This window comes from Anser cygnoides, chromosome 3 (genome assembly GCF_040182565.1).
Source record: "Anser cygnoides isolate HZ-2024a breed goose chromosome 3, Taihu_goose_T2T_genome, whole genome shotgun sequence".
NCBI classification, from domain to species: Eukaryota; Metazoa; Chordata; class Aves; order Anseriformes; family Anatidae; genus Anser; species Anser cygnoides.
In genome coordinates this window covers 115,224,965-115,244,437 of record NC_089875.1, presented here as the reverse complement: position 1 = coordinate 115,244,437, position 19,473 = coordinate 115,224,965, and the positions used below count along the sequence as shown (strand labels likewise).

The window sequence follows — 19,473 nt, the reverse complement described above, 5'->3', positions numbered from 1 at the left end:
GATGTTTGGGCTTTAACCTGAAGGTGTTCTCACACAGCTAGCACCTGTAGATTTAGCTTACAGTGATATTTCTTCATCATGACTTTCTTTCTCCATATATTCTTAGACAGTTTTCCAGGGTCTTTTTTTTGTTGTTTGCTTTTCATGGAGAAACCAGGTTTTCCACGTGCAGATAATGTGTGCTTGATCGGGGTCTTAGTGGTGTAGGTGCTAAGAAATATGATGGAGAGAGCTCCTGCCCTACTGCAATTATTAACTGAGATTTACCTGTGCTTGCACAGCTCCCCCAGACCCACAGCACATAAGCTGTACAGCAAGCCAAGTTCTCTGCTGGTGCAAATGGATAACATTTTGCAGCCCAAACCTTTTGGACAGAAGTTTTGCAACGCAAATCTCAGCCAAATCTGATCTGAAACTCTCTCTAGACTTGTCCTTGCAGTGGACTCGAGCGATGAGTCACAGTAATTTAACTCTGAGATGTTTTCTGGCTCTAACCCCCAAGAGCCAAGTGCTGGGGATAGTTTGGATTCAGTGCTTAGCAGAAGCGTTAATATCTTTTCTGGTGCAATTTGTTGCCAGGAGGGGTAGGCTCGGAAGCAGGACCATGAGGCCACGAGCTGGAAGAAATTGCCACTTCAGGAGCTGTGCTCGTGGCCAGACCCATTGCTGTGATCTATTATGGTGCCCAGTTTAGAGACAAGTGCACGCCGGCAGGGGGGTCAAAAGCCCAGAAATGAGCCTGCCAGCCAGAGAGATCAGGAGGTGCAGCACTGAGCAATGCTTCTTTACAAGAACGGATTATCATCACTCTCCATTAGCTTTTAAAAAATACATATTTGTGTCATTCAAACAAGGTTACTCTCTTACAAATTATTAAGTGAAAGTGCTGTACAGTTTTAAATAAATGTTTCTCAGTAACAAGAGATCATTATTTTTGCGACATACGAGAAAATCTAATCACCTGTGCGAGACATAACTTGATTATAATCAATGACCTCGAGAGAGCGTGCGACATGCTGCAGTGAGTCCACAAAGGGTGTTTAGAGATCCTTTGTGCCTCCATGAATGCCGTTGATATGCAAAATAACATGATTCTATATAATTAGACTCTGACCTAAAAAACTATAATCACCCTCTCTTACCCCGCGAGAATCACTTTTCCCTCATCAACAAGCTTCTGGAAATGGTTCACATTACACCTACAATTTTATATACATAAAATAAGCACTTTTCAAAAATCCCTTCAAACATCACACCATTAGTCGTCTTCAATGAAAGACTTTTTAGGGTAGATTGTTATTGAAAGTCCTCTACACTTCATCCTTCTGAAAGGTGCCTTGATGAGAGTCTCCAGAAGCGGCAAATGATGTAGTCTGATATGCCTTCTCGGTGCCACATTAGCATTAGTGGCAGCTTGTGACAGAAAGTTTTTGCCTGGCTTTGTAATTGTGCTTACAGAAGGCAGAAGTATCGGTAGCGCATTAAAACAATGCACCTATTTCATCTGACTCCTGGAAGTAGTTTTGATATGATATTTGTATCACTGTTCAACAAATATTTAGGATATTTCTAACACTATGTGATACGGGCTCTTCTGGCAAATTGGGCACTGTTTTTTGTTGCTTTTTTTTTAACATGTATTTTTCCTAAAAGGAAAATATGTGCATTCCTCAGATGAGAAACTTTTTGAAGCACTACGGCTCTCCCTAGCTGCTGGGATTTTTTAAAGGGAGTATATCCTGTGTGATCCATTTGTTTTGGAAGCAGCAAACAGCCTGAACTACCTGCAAGACTGAGGGTATGAAAATAATGTATTTACACGGGGCTGTGAAAGTGAAGCTGTTTTATGAATATTAATCAGCTGCTACCTGCAAGAGGCCGGATGGCAAAGAAGCAAATGTTATCGTTCGCCTGTTCCTGCAGCTAGAGAAGTGCGGCACGGAGGGCGGGGGGGGGGAATGTCAGTGAGCCTCACCGTCTCTGCCAAAGCTAATAATTCATACAGATTAGGCTTCTTTTACATCTAGTTTCAGGAGTGTACACCTAAACCCCCATGTCTGACCCCTGGGAGAGGCCTCTCAATGCTTGAGCAAAGCAGAAATGAAAAATGGAGCTTGAGGTTTTGCCAGGCTCAAACGGGAGAGGGAGTGAAGGGAAGGAGCCAAGGTCCGTGGTGCATCCCTGGGCAAGCCGTGGCTGTGCCCAGACGCAGGAATTGCTGGCCCAGTGAGCTGGTGTGGCCGAAGGAAGCTTTGCTTTACCTGCAGAGAGCCTGGGCCGGGTCCTCGGCGTCTGCATCTCTTGTCGGGCGTGCGGCAGCATGTGATAACGCTTGGCTTCGTTCACCAGATCCCGGCAGGCCTCCGAAGACTTTATCAACTCCTCGTTGTCAACTACGTTTAGCAGATAGCTGGGATGGATGAAGGGGAGGCGCACCACTGCCAGCAGCTCCGCGGCGTACTGCAAAGAGGGGAGAAAATCATAGCACACTGCGGCCTTCGTTCAGCCGCTCCGCATCTCCGCCTCCTCCATTGCAAACGGTCCCCTGTCGCCCAGCCTGGAAACACGCTCCCCTTGAAGCTGCCCTCGCCGCACGAATTTGGCAGCATGTGGTCCTGATGGACTGTCACGGATGCTGCACACGTTTGCCAAGCTGTGCTCGGCGATCGGGTAGGAGGGAGGCGAGGCAGCCCTCGGTGATCCCCCACCAAGGCTGGTTTTGGTCCTAGAGGGATTGAAAATAATTCTTGAAAAGGTGGCAACTCCTGTTATACAGCACAGTATGGAGGGGTTTTGAAATGAAAGCTCGAACTCAGGCTGGATATAACACCTTATGCACTGGAGACATGTGGTAAGAGTTCGAGTTTTCTGAATTAACCTTGAAATGTGAGAGTGGAAAGCAGTGCAAAAAAAGAAAAGAAAAAAAATGTTTGGCATTCTGGATGTGAAAGAAAAGCTGGTAAATAGAGTGGATTTTAGCCATCACTACAGCAGAGACTGAATAATACCATCCAATTTGCTAAATTTTTTTTTAATTAATAGGGTTTATTTGTTGGTGAAACAAATCATGTACTTCTAGATTTTTGGACAAGTCAGACTCCAGAGGGTGCTATACAAATACTGTCGGTAAGTTTCTTCTTCTAAATAAATACGTTAAACCTTGGAGGGCAAAGGACATCCGAGCAAATGAAGCTGTCTGTCACTGAACATGGCTTAAAGGAGAACAAAACCCCAAGAGAGAAAACTGCAGTCGAAAAACCAAGAGCCCATCCCCAGATTATTCTTTTTATATGTAATTGCTTATATCACAACACTAGGCAGAGTACAGTGAGAAGCAGCGTAACGGGAAAACGTGGTTCTTGAGAAGAAATACACACACACAGGATGCAAGCTAAGCGTGCACAGCAAGAAAAGATAATCTGTGTTAATAGACAGTCACATAACAGCGGCATCCAAAGACCCTGCCTGGGTCTGAGGCCAGGATGCAAATCGATATTTCTGAGGTCTGTGAAACCCGTTCTGAGCAACGCTGGGCACCAGCAGCATCTGCTGGCCTGCAGATGCCTCTGGTCTTCCAGAAGCTACTTGGCTCTTGCCATTTTTTAAGCAACGGGCCTGGCTCTGTCACATGTGAGAGCCAAAGTCACAGCAGGAGCGGGGACAGGGACGGGAAGGGTCACTGTGGGGTGGGAGAGCTGCTGCCAGGCTCCTTCCTGGTGCTGGCCAGGCAGGTGAGGACACAGTGATGTCTGGGACCGCTTCCAGGGCTTCCCTTTTCCCAACCCAAATTGAAAAAGCAGGCTTAATTTGGGAAGAAGACAGAGGATTTTTCCTTTCCAGGGGAAATTCTCACTGCTTTTCTGCCCGAGAGCCACGTCAGCCTGGTGCGAGTTCAGTTAACGCCAGCACGTAACCACCTGTGGTGAGCCGAACCCTACCGTGCTGGCAGGGACACGGCAGCAGGGAGACCATCGGGGTCACAGGGCAATTTTGGGTAGGGCACAGAGGATTTAGGCCTAGCCACCCTGCTGCTGCTCGGTGCTAGAGAAGTGATGCAAAAGGCAGGGAAAAACATCAGTGCTTTTCTTCTGAAACAAATCCCAGGTGAGTGGAGAGCACCAGCTCCTCGCTGTTACCTCCCGTGTGGCACGTGTGGCCGGGGCTGTGTAAGGCTTGAGGTCACTCCATCAGCCTCCAAGCCAGGAAAGAAGAGACTCCTCTCTTTTCCCACGCTTAAATCCATTTCTAAGGCGCTCAATAGGAGGTGAAACGGCTGCTCTCCTTCCCCAGAGTCACAAATGTCAGGCACTTGGCTGCAGATATTGTAATGTCATTAAGCGGTAACTTGCAGGAGAGGGAGCAGTGGACATATGGCAGTGGGTGGCAAAGCTCTGATTGCAGGAAGCGCTTTTTTTAAGAAGGTTGGGGGCGTTTAACCTTACAAGGGAGCCAAGACGAAACGTGGAATCGGGACACGGGAATAATGCGGATAGCGGGTGCATGGGGATGAGCCAGACAACCCCCCGCGGGGAGGTTAATCCCCATCACAGGCTGCTTAGGAAGCAGAAAGAGCTGCTACGGGGCGGTTTAAATAAAGTTGTAAAACACACACAACACGAAAACACAGAAGAGCAAGCAACTTCCCTTGGCGCTGTGGGACATCTGAGAGCTGCTCCCGAGGGAGCAGCCAAATCACGACGAAAGACAAAACACAAACAGTCGTGCCACTAAATTAGGACGTGTGGTCTGACATGCACCAGAATGGCCCAAAGTTTGCTTTAAGATTTGGAAGAGAGCAGGGCTGGACCATTCCTTGGGGCTCTGCAGCACAAATGCCCCCTTTTCCCCAGTTTCCTAGAATAAAAGGGGCATTACCTCTGCGTTAGCACGGCGAGCTCTTCCTCACACTCACCCACCTTTCTTTAATTAGGTAAGTGAGAAAATGTGATACTGTTTCTCTCCTTTATTCCCCCTCCCTCCTCCTTTGTCTGAGCTTGTGGCTTATTTTGAAGGAGAATAATAATTAGAACATGTTGCTTCCTTTCATCAGCGTGAAAGTCAATGTCACATATCAAAACCCATGTCGCTTTTCACTCTTATGGTTCCCCCTGCACAAACAGCAAGAAAAAGCTCTGTGTGTGCGTGTGTGCACACAACCACGTGCAGCCGCGATTCGGGCTCATTGCTGATGGCATTAAGGGTACGCGGTGTTTTTTACCAAGGGATTTGAAGAGTATGTACCATCACACTGTCTCTAGAAGAGAGGAGAGGCTTTTAGAAACCAATGGTTTCTCGCACCAGCTCTTTTAAGCACTATAGTCAAGGGTGAATTTCATTTAGCCTCACTGATTTAAGAACATTCAAGTGATTTAGGCAATCAGCAGCCTTTTTTCTTTTTGGATTCTCCTTCACGATAGCTTCCTAGCTCTGTTAGCTATGATTGTATTAAATATCCTGCTACTATTATCCTTTTCATTTAAGACTAGAATAAGCACTGTAAAGCATTTCAACCTTCTTACCATCTGTTATTTGCTCTCCATTCTCTCTTGTCTTTCCGGTGTTCCTTACACAGCTACGTTGACTCTAGCTACTGATGGTGCTATTTTTCACTAAAACAGCAAAATACCTGTGCAGGGCACTTTGCCAAAGTCTGGAGACCACAGCCTCCACTCCCTGGAGTCGCAGCTCGTGCCTGCAACGCTGAGGACATTTTCTTCTCACTACTGCGCTGCAGGTGCTGGCTGGACGAGCAGAAAGAGTTCTCGGATCTTTGCTGGGAGTCACTTTGAACTAGTCTACAACCTGCATTACACACCGGGGTTAAGCACAGAATATTAATGGCCCTTTCTGGCCCAAAACTGGGAGCCATCAGCTCATAGACACGAGAGACCATGCCTCAGGTGCTATGAAAATAGACACTGTTATGCAAAATATAATAAATAGACTGTCTGAAATGCTAGGGAGGTTTTTTGAGCAGCTTCAGGGCTGGCTTTTCAGCTAATGCAAACCTCAGCATAGCTTCTGTTGGACCAAGGGAGCTGCTCAGGTTTTGCACCAGCAGATCTAGCCTGTAAACTCGTTACTGAGTGGTGATGAAGCCAGTCTCCTCCGTGGTCCTGTGCACAGCTGGGGTGATCCTGTGTGGACGAGGGCTCCACTACCACATGAACAAAGGCTTTTTGGGAAGTCACTGGGGCCTTGGTAGAATGGTGACTTTGGAGAGATGCTCTGTGGCTTCTTCAAGGCACCTACGGCACTGATAACAACTTCAGTGGCTGAACAGAAAGCAGTGCCTTCAGCCAGGCTGCAAGCACAAATGTGTTTCATAAGAAATGGGAAAGAAAAATCTTAGAGGAGATCTTATCTTTCCCTAATTACCTAACCATTTGGGGTGAGATCCAGCTCTAGATTAAACTCCTAAGTAGATACATACATGCACGCATTTACTTGTCAGCTAGACATGTGTAAACGCACATTATAATTAATAGGGATCTAGCCAACACACTTAACACAGTCCCCAGAGCAATCCAAGCTGACTGAATGCATCGTGCACCAGGGGAAGCAGAGAATATCGATGTCCCCTTCTGGCCTAAACCTGTGAGCTATCAGCACCTGGGAGAGGGATAGCACGCCTCGAACCACGCCTCGGACCATGCCACATTAAGATGCCTGCAAGGAGACGTCAACCCAAAGTGGAGGGTGATTAATTCACCTGTCTGGTGGGAATTTGTGTCCGTTTGCCCTGGGCGCTGTGCTTGGAAGGTCGCAGCCACACGACGAGGAAGCCTCGGTGTTATCACTGAGTCAGTGTTGACTGGGACGAATATAGGACCAACACATTTTGCTATAGCTTGGAGTTGACCTTTACAGGTGTTTAGGCTTTCTCTGATAATCTGTTCATTTTCATACGTACAGCTCCTCCCATCTTGGCAGGCAAGCCAGAGCTTGACCAAAATGGATTATAAAATGGTCAAATGCTGTTTTTATTCCTGGCTGGTACTTCGAGTGAGGACATTTACTTTGCTAAACTTTTTGTGACATTTCTTCTCCTACTAAGTATATAGGTACTATGAACACTTTCTTGCAAGTGGGCTTTATTCTGCTGTCTTGTAATTCTCAGTTACGAAACCCTCTTCAGTATCACATTAAAAATAATCTTTTTATTTTCCAATCTCTAATCCAGTAAAAGCCTCACAGGTATTCTCCGAAAGGGCTCTCCGTGTGCTCCTGCATAGACTTGGGCTACAAGAGTATACAGTTAGTTTTGAAAGGAAATATGTTTACTGCTACAGAGTCAAATTTCCTGCTCCTTAAGTGTGACACTGGAAAGCTCTCAAGATTTTTAACATTTTTGAAGTAATGCCCAGAGAGGTTAAAATAATGTTTCCCTTATGCCTTATAACTCATCTGTCTCTCTCGCTTACTGTTCTTCCTACAGAGGTCCCTTTGTGCTATCTGCCTAAAGAAACACGCTTCAGCCAGAAATACAAATAAAGAGCTTCAATTAGCCACGATGGAGTTTTGCTCCAATAAAGTGTTGTTTCTGCTCTTTATGCATAATCTCGGAGAGCTTTTAAAACACTGGAAAGAAGGAATATATTCAGTCCATCCGAGAGACGGTGAGGAGACTTATGTTGTCCCCCATACAACTGGATTCAGCCTCTGACAGCGGGGACCTCCTTGCGCCGAGAAAGCCATCGGGGACAAACCTGAAGCCGCACCAGCTCCCTGCTGGATGAAACCCCTCCAGGTGTGAAGATATTATCCGAAGGTGCTCTAATTATAAAACGAACAGCATGCCCACCCCGCAGCGGGGTGCCGAGCCTCCGTGCCCCAGCGAGCGCTGGAGCTGCGGCTGCTGAGCCAGAAGATGCTCGAGCGGCTCCAGCCCGACGCTGTGCCAGTTTGCCCTTCCCAGAAATACGCCCTTTTGGGCTGTGTTTTCATGGCCGTGCTGTGCTGATTGGTAATTAGGGTGCTTGCTTTGATGTATCTAAGCCCTGGGGACTACACAGGCGCGCTCTGTTTCCAGTAACCCCTTGCACATTCCTACCTCCAAGGTCACGTCCAAACCCAGCCTAAGCTCTCGGCTGTGCTCGGTATGTATTAATCACCCGTATTGACTTCTTGGAATTGCAGCGTTGCCTTCAGATTAAGCCAAAAAGGCTGGCAGCATGGCAGCTGAGAGCCTCATAATATCATGAGATAAACATGTGGCAAAAAACCCGGTTTGCAGGCGCTGGGCTCACACAGGGACTCGGCAGGGGGACGCCACATGTATAAATCCGATGCCTAGCGAGAAGAAAAGAGCAGCCCCTCTGTCTTCCTGAAATCAGGTTTCAACGTGACATCTTTATGGCAGCACAGCTGACTAAACACTGTAATGTCATCAGTGCCGCATAACGGGAACTGCTGTCCTCTTCTCCAAACTGTCTGCAAAGCAGCACACAGCTAGGTATTTCTAGCAGTAATACAATGAGAGTTTTTTCTTTAAATGCACAGGCAGATAAATCATTAATTCACCGCAGTTGGAATTTACCTGATAATAAGGCTTAAAAACCCTCCATTTTTACCATCTCACTGACTGTCATCTGTCAAACAAACACCCTAAATTCCCCCGAAGGTTTCTACAGTGGTCACTGGCATTTGCTGTTTGAACACCTGTATGCGCACAGATGCACCACAAAAGCATGCTGCAAACAATTAAATGGCTGACGCTTGTAAGATGCTTCACAAAATCAAATAAACTGCTGATACATACAGCCCTACAACACACAAATTCACGTGCGATAATTCCCTGAAATGCTTCTTGGCTACGGCACAAGATGATTTTGTTTCTGGAGGTTCTTGTGCAGCGCTGGGGAACACAACTGGGCACTGGTGAGGAGCTTCTTGTGTAGGTGTGTCTTTGCAAGGCCACTGCTTCAGCAAGAATTGAAACATATTTTGCAAAAATACTGGAGAATAATTTGGAAAAGCCTCAGGAATTAAGAGACAGAGAAGTCTGGGACAGGGGAGCTCCCCAAAACAAGTTAAACTCTTTAGAAATAATTTAATAGGTTTTCATTCAAGGGTAGCCCTTTAAAAAATTAATGGTTTAGTACAGGAGGAATTTAATGAACTGCAAATTACACCCACCCCTTCTTCGTGGGTCTCCTCTGCTTTTTATGCTGCTTCTTCCTCCAGTGTACTGCGAAGCACATGTTCCTACACTGATTCTGCTCCTGCTGCTCCCTTTTCTTCTCCCTCTCTAAGCCTGTACGGGCTCTGAGTGTGTCTGACTGCCACTAGGAAAAGCTTCATTTAAATCTGAGCTCTTTGAGCAGCCTGTCCCTGTGAAATCACAGTGGTTACCGCTCATCCCTTGCGTTTTTCACTTTCAGAGAAATTGGAGCTTCTTGCACTTTCATTATGGCATCTTTTTGAATTTGTCTGCTCTTCCCACAAATGGATTTCAAAGCATTAGGGTAGTCTAGGCTTTTCAAAGGAGCCTAATTGAACCATAATAGAGTGTTAGTGCCTAATTCACTTAGGCTCCCTTGGAAGCCATGCCATTCATACTTATTCCAGCACTGCTTTCCTGAAGCTTAATGTCCTTAAGTATATTGATTGATCAATTAATTTCCTATTATGATGAATTTCAGTGATTTGTACATGCTGGCATCGGGTATCAGCATTTGAACAGATCATTACCTCCCTTTCGCCATACAGCAGAATCAGGATTGTCCTTTTTCCCTGCCTGATTCTTCACAGTCTGGGACCACGCTGGTCTTCAGAATAACTTTGGAGACTTTAAAATTTGCATGGTAAATTATGCCACCATCTTAACACCTTAACTGCAGACCAGGGATCATCCATTCGCTCTCTCTCAGTTACCCACCTGCTTCTCCTCTGCAGTTTTTTGCCTCCTAGCTGTCATTCTTTTTAACTGTCAAAATAGAGCTCATTGGCATTTTTAACATTTTTGACATAAATCCTCTTCTTCTCTCCATCGCCTTTCCTTACCCTCGCTGCCACATAGAGTGCTTTCAGGTGGGCTTTGTGTTTGCTCAGACTGATTTGCCTCGTCTCACATTCATCCCAGTGGTCCTCCTGTTGTCACACCTGCCTTGTACCCCTTCCAGGCAACTCCTCTCCTTTGGGCTTCAAACGCTTGCAGACGTTTATCCCTCTTTAGCTGTCATTAGGCCAAGTCATGCATATTCACATCTTTTAATCTTTTTTTCTCACATCAGTTCCTTCAGTCATTTAATCATTTGTGTTGCTCTTCTCTAAATTACCTCCAATTTGTCTACGCATCTCTGGTTCTCAGGCACCATGAAGACGCTGTTTAGACAAATCTGCCTCTGAGGACACAAGTTCACAGAAAGCTTTTTCATGCTTTTATGGCGGAGACATTTCATTTTGCTGCTGGACACTGCGATTTCAAAAAAGGGTTTGCAAGCGGGCACACTATTATATCCATGCAGAGAGCAATGAAAGATGACCGCCCCTCAGCCAAGCCTCTGCTTTGTCACTCAGGGCTGCAGCACCTGCCTCTCAGCTTTTTGAGCTGTTTGTCCTCTCCTCACGTCTTGTCCTTCCTCGGGGGGGGGGGGTAAGGGAAGCTTCGTGCAAGTGGCCACCTTGTTTTGCCTGGCTTTCTGTTATTAATAAGCATGTTTTTTATGTTGGAGATAATAGATATAATAATTTTGGACTTGCAGGAGGTGGGAAAGTTTCCAGCGAGCTTTGGTCTGTCGGTGCTGCGGGCAGGCCGCAAATTGCTGCTCATCCAACACTTTCACATCTTCCCCATCCCATGCTTGATGCTGGGCAAAGCAGCAGCTCTGTGCACCTCCACGGGTTGTTAGTGGTGGTGGAAATACATCTCGTTACCTTCCAGATCCTCCCAGCAGCCCGTGCACGAGGCATCGCTTCCCTCCAGCTTACAGCGTGAGCAAGGGGGGCAGAAAGGTGAAACGACCTGCCCGAGGCCACACAGAGAGCAAGGGGATGCATTTCGGTTCAGGCTGCTTGATGCCTGGCAGGAGCCTTTGGTGGTGTTGGGATGGCTCAAACCGTGCTGGATTTTGGACAGCAAAGCCTCCATTACACAATACATTTTTTTTGCATGAGTTTGCTGGAGTCGCAATAAGCTTATCAAGGGGATAACTGGTAGGATAAACCCTACAATCTTGTCCATCAGTCAGGAAGAGGAGTAAATAGAAGAACAGTAAATTCAGCTCTCCCTGACGTGTCAGCCGGCCGCAGGCTTTCCACTCGGTGACAAGCAATCAGGAGGAATTCCTGCAACCAGCGCTCTGCGTCTGCCGGTACAGGAAATTACCCAGGTATTCAAGACCTCACATCACAGGCTGCTGCTTTTGGTGAGACTGATTTGACGTGGCCGTGCTACCAGCAGCGCTGAAGGAGCTCCATAAACGTTACCGTAGGAGCTGGCCGTGCTGCTCTGACAGGCCGGGTACAGCTATTTACCAAACCTTAGCCTAACACATACGTCATTACCTGAACTGCCTCTCCGTCTTATGTAGATGGATCAGGAACCTTTGAAGCACTGCTAACCCTCTTTGTAACCAGTCCTGGGTGCTGTTTCTTTGTAATACCACAGAGCTCTTTTACAAGCACCGTAAGACTTCATATGAGCACAATTTGCAGCATTAGAAGTCGGCCAGAGTGTAGATTTTTCAACTTGCCTTGCAAAACAAACCCCGATTCCTTCCCTGCCACTGCACTCCAGCCTGATGGTGAAAGATTAACAAAAGCAAAAAGAATTTGATACTCGAAGAAGAGCTTTTAGAAAGGCACAGAAGCAGGAGGAGATGTAACTCAGTGCACCTCCACGAGACCTTTCACTGCTTGTGCCAGAAGCCTGCCTTTGGGAGACTCGCTGAGCTTGGGAGAAGCTGTGAAAGAGGCACTTAAATCACCTGCATCAGAGCTATCAGGAAGAAAAACCCCATAATGTGAGGACAGAGCTTGGCCTGTCTTGTAAAGGCAGATGGGGAGATAGGAAGAAGGTGGAAATCCAGGCCCCAAGAGACTTAACAGCCAGCTCGGCCTGTGGGAGGGAGAAATAAAACCAGAGCAGGCACCTAAGGAGTACAGCAGAACAGGACCGATGTCTTACCCAGATGGGCTTGAGGAGGTTGCAAATCATGGCTAAAAGTCAAAATGTAGAATCACATAATGGTTTGGGTTGGAAGGGACCTTAAAGCCCACCCAGTTCCAACCCCCTGCCCTGGGCAGGGACACCTCCCACCAGCCCAGGTTGCCCAAAGCCCCATCCAACCCCGTGGCCCTTGCTGCACTCCAACCACAAATTTCCACTCATCATCTCTATCAGAAATAAGATTATTTAGATCTGTCTTTCTTCCCATCCGCCCTCAGAGCTATTTGTTTCTGGGTTCTGAAAATGCAGAAGTTGTTATTGTAAAGATGGTGTTTTTCATGGTAAGTATGAGTTCCTACTTTTAGAAAATAAGTACCTATTTAACTAAGAGCTTTATAATAGATCAAGCAGTGCACAGAGTTAAAAAAAAAACAACAGTGAGAGCTACAGTCTGAAGAAACTAGTTTAGTGGTAAGATTGGACATGAAAATAGTTATCTGCTTGGTATCTTTAATATTAATTTATTCAAGACCCTCATCTCTGGATAAATAAGAATTAAAAATTAAAAGCCCTTGTAAAGTAATGCATGAAACCAAAGCACCACAGAGAAATTCGGAGAAGCAAATAAAACTGCCATCATAAACTACAAAGGCACTGCAGAAAAAGGAGAGGAGGGAAGGCAACTTGGAATTGAAACAAAAAAAGCCGAAAACCAACCCAACCGCAAGGCGAAAGCAAGAGAGGAGGAGATGGCAGCGGTAGCAGCAGCGAGAGGCGGGAAAGAGAAACCACCACTTAAAAAAATAAATTCATAACATCACCGCAGCAGGGCACAGAAGGAAATATTTAAACCATCAATTTTGAAAGCACAACCCCAGACCGCCTGGTGAGTGACACCTTCTGTTTGCACCAGGCAAACAGACTCCTGCCGCAAGGATCTCGTGCTCCAGCCCCTGGGAATAATCCCCGAGTTTGCATTAGGTTCGGAGCTCAGAGCTGCTCGGAGCTGACTGCTGTCATCAAACTTTAAGCAATCTGGGAAATACTCTGTGTTTTTCAAGGCCAGTGAGAGCCAAAAAGAGGTCCATTTCGGTAAATCAATGATATTGTGTAAATGTTTTAGGCAATAACAATGTTGGGTAATATTAAATGTCATCCCTGGCACATGCACGAGGTGGATGGAGACCAGCCGTTCCCCAGCACAGGATCCCCTTGCTGAGCTATGTCACCTGCTACAGAGGGCAAGGAAGGTGTGGAGAAAACCCCTTGCCTGGACTGGCCAGCAGTTCTGGCCTCCAAAAAGAGAGATTTGGGTTCAGGCCGGCACCCACATAGACCAACTTGCAAGTGCTTCAAGGAATCACCAGGGGAGTCCTCTGGTCCCCAGGGCGATCACCACCATCAAACAGTCCCTGCTTTTAGTACTCGTCTGGAGACAGTGCTGGGTAATGTAATACACTTAATTTCTTAAGGCAAGGGCAGACTGCATAGCAGAGATGGTTGAGGACACGCTAACTAATAAATATATAATACCCAAGGGGCTATCTAAGCAGCCAGTAAAAATACAGAATCCTTTTTTATGTACTGAAGTTACACTCATTCAGTATGTGTCATCAAAAGAAATACTGATTTTTTGATAGATTTTTATTTCCCACTGTTACTAAAATGCATCCTCTTCCTAAAGCAACATCTCACACAACTCTAATCCCTCCTGATTTATCTATGACCAAGCCTGCAGCCAAAAACTTGAAGCCCTAGCTTTGTACCATGAGTGTCACGAATGAGATTTTGACTCTAAATGATCAGATATGAGGATCGGATTGTGAAACTACATACATTTTGTGCATAGCCTGCGTTCCTTTTCTCTTTTGTTATCTGAATTGCCCATCGTATCTCCCACTCATCCTCACATTCACAGAGATGGTTTCTATTTTAAAGAAGCATTTACGGGAATGGAGCAGAGTGAGGCTGCTGAGATTATTTTTTACCTGAGCTCTGATTGCAGCGTCCTTCTTAATCCACTTTATCACTGTTTCATACACCAGCTCCTCTGCTTTGGTGTTCAAGCTGTCATTGGACATGTAGGAAATGAAGTCGTCTTTTGAGATATTAAGGATCTCTTCTTGGTTTGCCACCTCTGGGAAAATCTGCAGGGCGTACGCTTTGGCCATGTTGTATAGTTCAGTGCACTGCATGGCTTCAGCCATGGCTAATATTCCTAAACAGTTGCTAGCAGTCAGCTGTTTCTCTAAAAGGAGCAAATAAAAGGCAAGTGAGAATTATTAAATGTAAGATTCACATTTTTTACTGAGATCATGAAAAAAATAAATGCCACGGACAAACCTCCAAAACTAATTAATTTCAGGGACTTAATTAGAAGCAGCACCCTGGATACTTTAGGACTGGGGCTTAACATGCAAAATCAAAGTCTGTCTAACAACTGAGCTGGGGGTGGGGAGAGAAATATGCTTTCTGAGTTTGCTTTTCATGTAAACCTTCATAACACACAGGGGAAACCTACTGACATAATACTGTCTTGGGCTTCCCAAGGGACGGGAATCCAGCCAAGAGACTCCTGCTATTTCTACCGCCTACAAGGTTGCTTTAAGAAACAGCAAAGATGTAAACGCCAGTGCAGACACTTAAGAATAAATGCAAACAGCACTGAGGACATTTGCGAGGATGCTGCAGTCGCTTTATGATAATTTTTGCCCTGTTCAGCTACTAAGCTACTTCAAATAAAAAAAAATCCCCCCCCTCCTTTTTTTTTTCAAAGGAACTTTGTTGCTGCTGAATGTGATGACATCCCTTATGCAAAACACAGATTATACTAACGCCTTCTGTTAAATGTTGTGTAGTGGGTTTCAAAGAAAATCAGGCACAGAGGAGACAGCATTATCTCCTACCCAGCAAACAGAAGTAACAGCACAGTGTGTAGCTTTGCGTTAAAGTGTGCTATACCATACGTTTGACTGTACTTTTTTCCTTTTCAGCTTCTCCGAGGAAAAAAAAACACACCAGTTTCAGAAATTCATAAGAGGAACTCCGTTTTTTTTCAGCTTTTGTTAACCAAGCTGCTACCAATAGGCAGAATATATTCTTTAAGATATAGGACCAAGAAGAAAAAAAAAAAGAAGGGGAAACAGACTTCAATAGATCACAAAAGCATCAGTACCAGTGGCAGGCTTCTGTGCTGTCAGAAGAAAATTATATCACATTTGGGCAGTGTCACATCCTAGTGCACTATTTCAGAGCACTGGACAGGAATGTTAGATAGCCCCAAACCTCTTCAAGCAAAACTCCTATCAGATTGACTCTGCTGAAAATGCTTAGTGATTTGTCCCTATACTCAGCTTCTGCCTTCATCAGATTTAAAACCTGCACACTCTCTATACATGGCTTTTATTAAAATGGAATTATGACCTAATATTTTTTTTTTCAACCTGGCATGACTTTAGGACATCCCTTTGTGCGTATGTGTATGTGTATTTTTTCTTTCTTTCTTTTTTTTTTTTTAAATCTAATTCTTTTTATATTCTTCTACATATTCACCCATCTTGAAACTAGGCTATCTCACTTTGCATCAGGTGATTGTACTGACTCCAAGGAGCCCATTTCCTCAAGCAGGCTGGAGCAGCGGCACTGTTTTCTGTCAGTAGATTTTGTCACTCAAAGGCTGCCTAGAGACAGGCTGCAAGCTGATAGCTGAAGCAAAAAGCTCCCAAAATTTCTGCTTTTCCAAAAAAGAAACAAAAAATCTCTTTCAGGGTCTTTGGTTCTGTCTGTTGGCACGGTTTCATGTACACATATGGCTGTGGGTAAAATAATCACCTAGCAGAGCTCAAAACCCCTGTCATTGCTTGGCAAACTCCCACGTCAAAGACAAATCTGACACTGCCCCACCTTATCCCCGTGAGGGTTATAATACAGGAAATAATCAAGTTTGACTCATCATGCAGCCATTTTCTATCACACAATGGAAAATGCGTACAAGACCTTTCCTTCGAGGGACTGGCTCTGCCTCAAACGGGACAGATTTTCATACCTTCCCCAGCTGAGCCTGTGGCATAGGGCAGAAAAAGCACTGGTCATGGTTGATTTATTCTGGTTTTCTTCTGGTCTGGGCATGTTTTCCTAACTCTAACATTGTCGTGTTACTGACATGACAGTTGTAGGCAGTGCCATGTTGTTCGGGCAGTTCCACAGAGGGAAACACACCCTCCAATTTCAATCTACGGCCAAGGCTGATCTCTCTTGACTCCAGCTGGTCCAACCAAGTAATCACAATGGTATCCCTTTAGGCTCAGAAATAAACAATTCCAAAAGGCAATTCGTATGATAATATTTTGGATCTCCACTTCAGGACTAGCAGAATCATGCCCTGTTACTCTTCACTGACCACACAGGGAGTCTAAATGACTACTTAGGTACGAACTTCCACGATATGGTATAGCCCATCCCAAGCGACTGCTTGCAGTCCAGGGGCACATCCATCCAATGCAAACATGACAAAGACAGCTAAGGACCAGTTCTGGTCCATCTGCCCCTGAGCCATTCTCCTTTGGATCCTGATGTGGTTACAACAATCACTGGTTTTGTCACAGTGACACTTGACTTGGAACAATACATTTTTGTGGAGTTTCACCTTGAATTCATTCAGAACATGACTTCTGACTCAACGTCCAAGGACAGTTTGTAACAGACATGGCTATATGGACTTGAAGGATATCAGATGTAATCTAGTAGGTTTTCACTGGCTGGAGATGGTGTTGGGTATCCTATTTGTTTCTATCTATGTCGTAATATTGCAGATCAGCAGTCATTACTTTCCACTTGTGTTACATGTGATTTTGGAATCCTGTACAGAGTCAGCATGAGAAAATCAGACAGGCAGAATGCTAAGGCTGCACTTCTTGGGGATGAAGGGAAGAGCTGAGATACAGTCAGAAGTAGATGGTATGTCAGACTGCAGTAACAATAGAATGGAGGTACAGTGGTTGACACAAGACCTCTCCTTGCTTAGAGATGGTTTCCAGATGATGACTCTGATGTCTTTAAAGTTAGCATAAAACCTGTATTTCCCCATCACACTCTCTGTACATTCTGATGTGGATCTTATTCCTCAGTTATTCCTACTACTGTCAAAAGCATGTGAACTCAAGTGATAGCTGGAAGACTTCTGGATGCATTCACTGTCCTAAAGATTTCAATTACTCAGTGAGAAGGTTCCTCATTTCTCCTATCTGATATCTCCAGAAATGGTTGAGTCTTCAGTTTCTCCAGCATTGGACAATGTGGTTCTCCAGCTGGCTCAAAATTCCCCAACATGAATGAATGAAAATCACCTATAATGCCTTCTTGAATTCATACGAGCCATAAAGACCGATTCTTCCATTGGGTGCTGATGACCTTTCATGTAGGTCTCATTGGATTTTGACACCCTTTCATGTAGGTCTCACCACTGGTCTTTTGTTAAGTTTTTCTTATTGCTCCCACTCATACTCTTTGTAAACTTCGTGCCCTTCTCCCAGGAGACTATAAAAAGAAGCCAGAGCTCCTCTTCTTTCCTGTTCTCCATGAATCTACCAGGTTCCACCAATTTTTTCAGGCTGATGGAAGCATACATTTAGTTTTTCAGCAGCAGGCTGAAGCCCAAGCTCTCAGTGTGTTCACTCCTGTGAGGGGGGTCCCTGAATCCCAGACCCAAACTGTGGTACTGAGGATTCTCCTGAAATCTGATTTGAGCCACGACTGTGATGGTAACATAATTTCTTTGTAAAACAAATACGAAAACTGAAAAAAAAAAAAAAGAAAAAGCCCTCAAGTCTTAAGCCATATGGCTGGAGGAAATACCTATGATGTCCCGACCGGTTTGCAAACATTTGCCCAGCTATCATATGGCGCCTGCATGAACTTGTCATCATAAGCTAACACAAAACTGTTGTCATTTCTCATGGCCTAGACAAAAGCAGAGGAGACAGCATGTGAGGGAGAGAGAGAGAACGTGGCTATAATTAGCCCAGTGAAGTCGGTTGAGAGATCTCTCGTTGAAATGGAACAATTTTCCTGACACATTTGCAGCAGGTTCCCACCAGAAAGTGCAAATAGATGCTGGGTGCCTCTGGCCAGGGCAATGCTGCTGGAGGGGCCCAGGACCGAGCTGTAGAGCATCACCCAGCTATAGGACCCTGGTGAAGCTTCACAGCTTAAAAAGGATGACCCGAATTCCACCTGAGATGGTGCTATGCTGTGCACAACAGACCTATTAATTCATTTTTTTCACGTCTTTGGGCCTCTTTGGACTTCTCTCCACTACTCTCACAATTTGGACATGGCCTTACATAGGAAAGGATCACTGTTTATAATGGTGAATCCTCCACAAGCCTTGGAAAATACATATTTGCATCGTACTTTTGTTTTGTTGGGAGTAGAAGTGGCTGGGATGAAAAGAAAAAAACAGCCACAGTGAAAAAAAAATGCCTTTCCCTGAATTTTTTACATGGCAAGTGCTCTACTATCTCTGCAGAGCAATTCAGTCACAGCTATAAATAAAAATAAGCAATTACACTCCATGAATTTTCCAAATGAGAATACAAAATTCCAGCGACTCCCCATATATCACTGAACTTACAACCAACTCTACTATTTCACACCATAACATGGTTCACTGAATTCAAATATTAAATATCGGAAAAGAGAAATCTTGCATTGATTTAGTGAAATAAATGTATTTTGTTTCTGTGGCTGAAGCTTTAGAGATAGTGCAACTTAAACACATCTCCTCTTCCCAGGAAGGCCACGAGATCTAATCACTTATACAAGGTGGCAAAGGGAAGCTGGGGGAAAGCAATGCTACTGCCAGAGCCATTACTCAAGCTGCACAACCAACACAGTGGGACTGGAAAGTTGGTTTTCATTTCGCAATTACCCACGCATTTGAGAACAGACTTTTAAATGTGACATTAAAAAAAATGTGAAGAAGAAGGGAATAGAATAGCACAGATTCTTTACTGAATGCCTGCAGTTGTACCAGCCTAGTCACACCACTAATCTTGCCAGCAGGCCAGCTTAGGAGTGAGAATTAACACAGCAGTCAACTGGACTTGTTTGAGGATTTTTATTTTTTTTTAACTTTACTACCACATTTTCTAAACTCTCTTCTTTCACACTCTGCAATCCTAGATGTTCATTTTAAATGAAAACAGCCCAAGAAGAAAGTATAGTTCATGTGGGTTGAAGATATGTTTGGGGTCCAGAGAGAATGACATCTCCTGTACCAGGCTAGGAGTTATGGGATCCTCAGTAGAAATCAGATGCCAAAAAGAAAAAAATTTGGACTTGGAACTTGGGCATGGGAAGTA

The 19,473-nt window shown here is 44.9% G+C and overlaps 1 protein-coding gene across 6 annotated transcripts in view; it reads right to left on the bottom strand.

Moving 5' to 3' along the window:
• The window catches only part of KLHL29 (kelch like family member 29), a 391,351-nt gene that overhangs the window by 34,189 nt on the left and 337,689 nt on the right, over positions 1 to 19,473 (bottom strand). For all 6 annotated transcript variants that reach the window (XM_066995012.1, XM_066995013.1, XM_066995011.1 and 3 more), the window contains 2 exons: positions 14,101 to 14,360; positions 2,262 to 2,460 (listed from right to left, as the gene is read on the bottom strand). In XM_066995012.1, the coding sequence (XP_066851113.1) occupies positions 2,262 to 2,460; positions 14,101 to 14,360 (459 nt within the window). The remainder of the gene's footprint in view (positions 1 to 2,261; positions 2,461 to 14,100; positions 14,361 to 19,473) is intronic.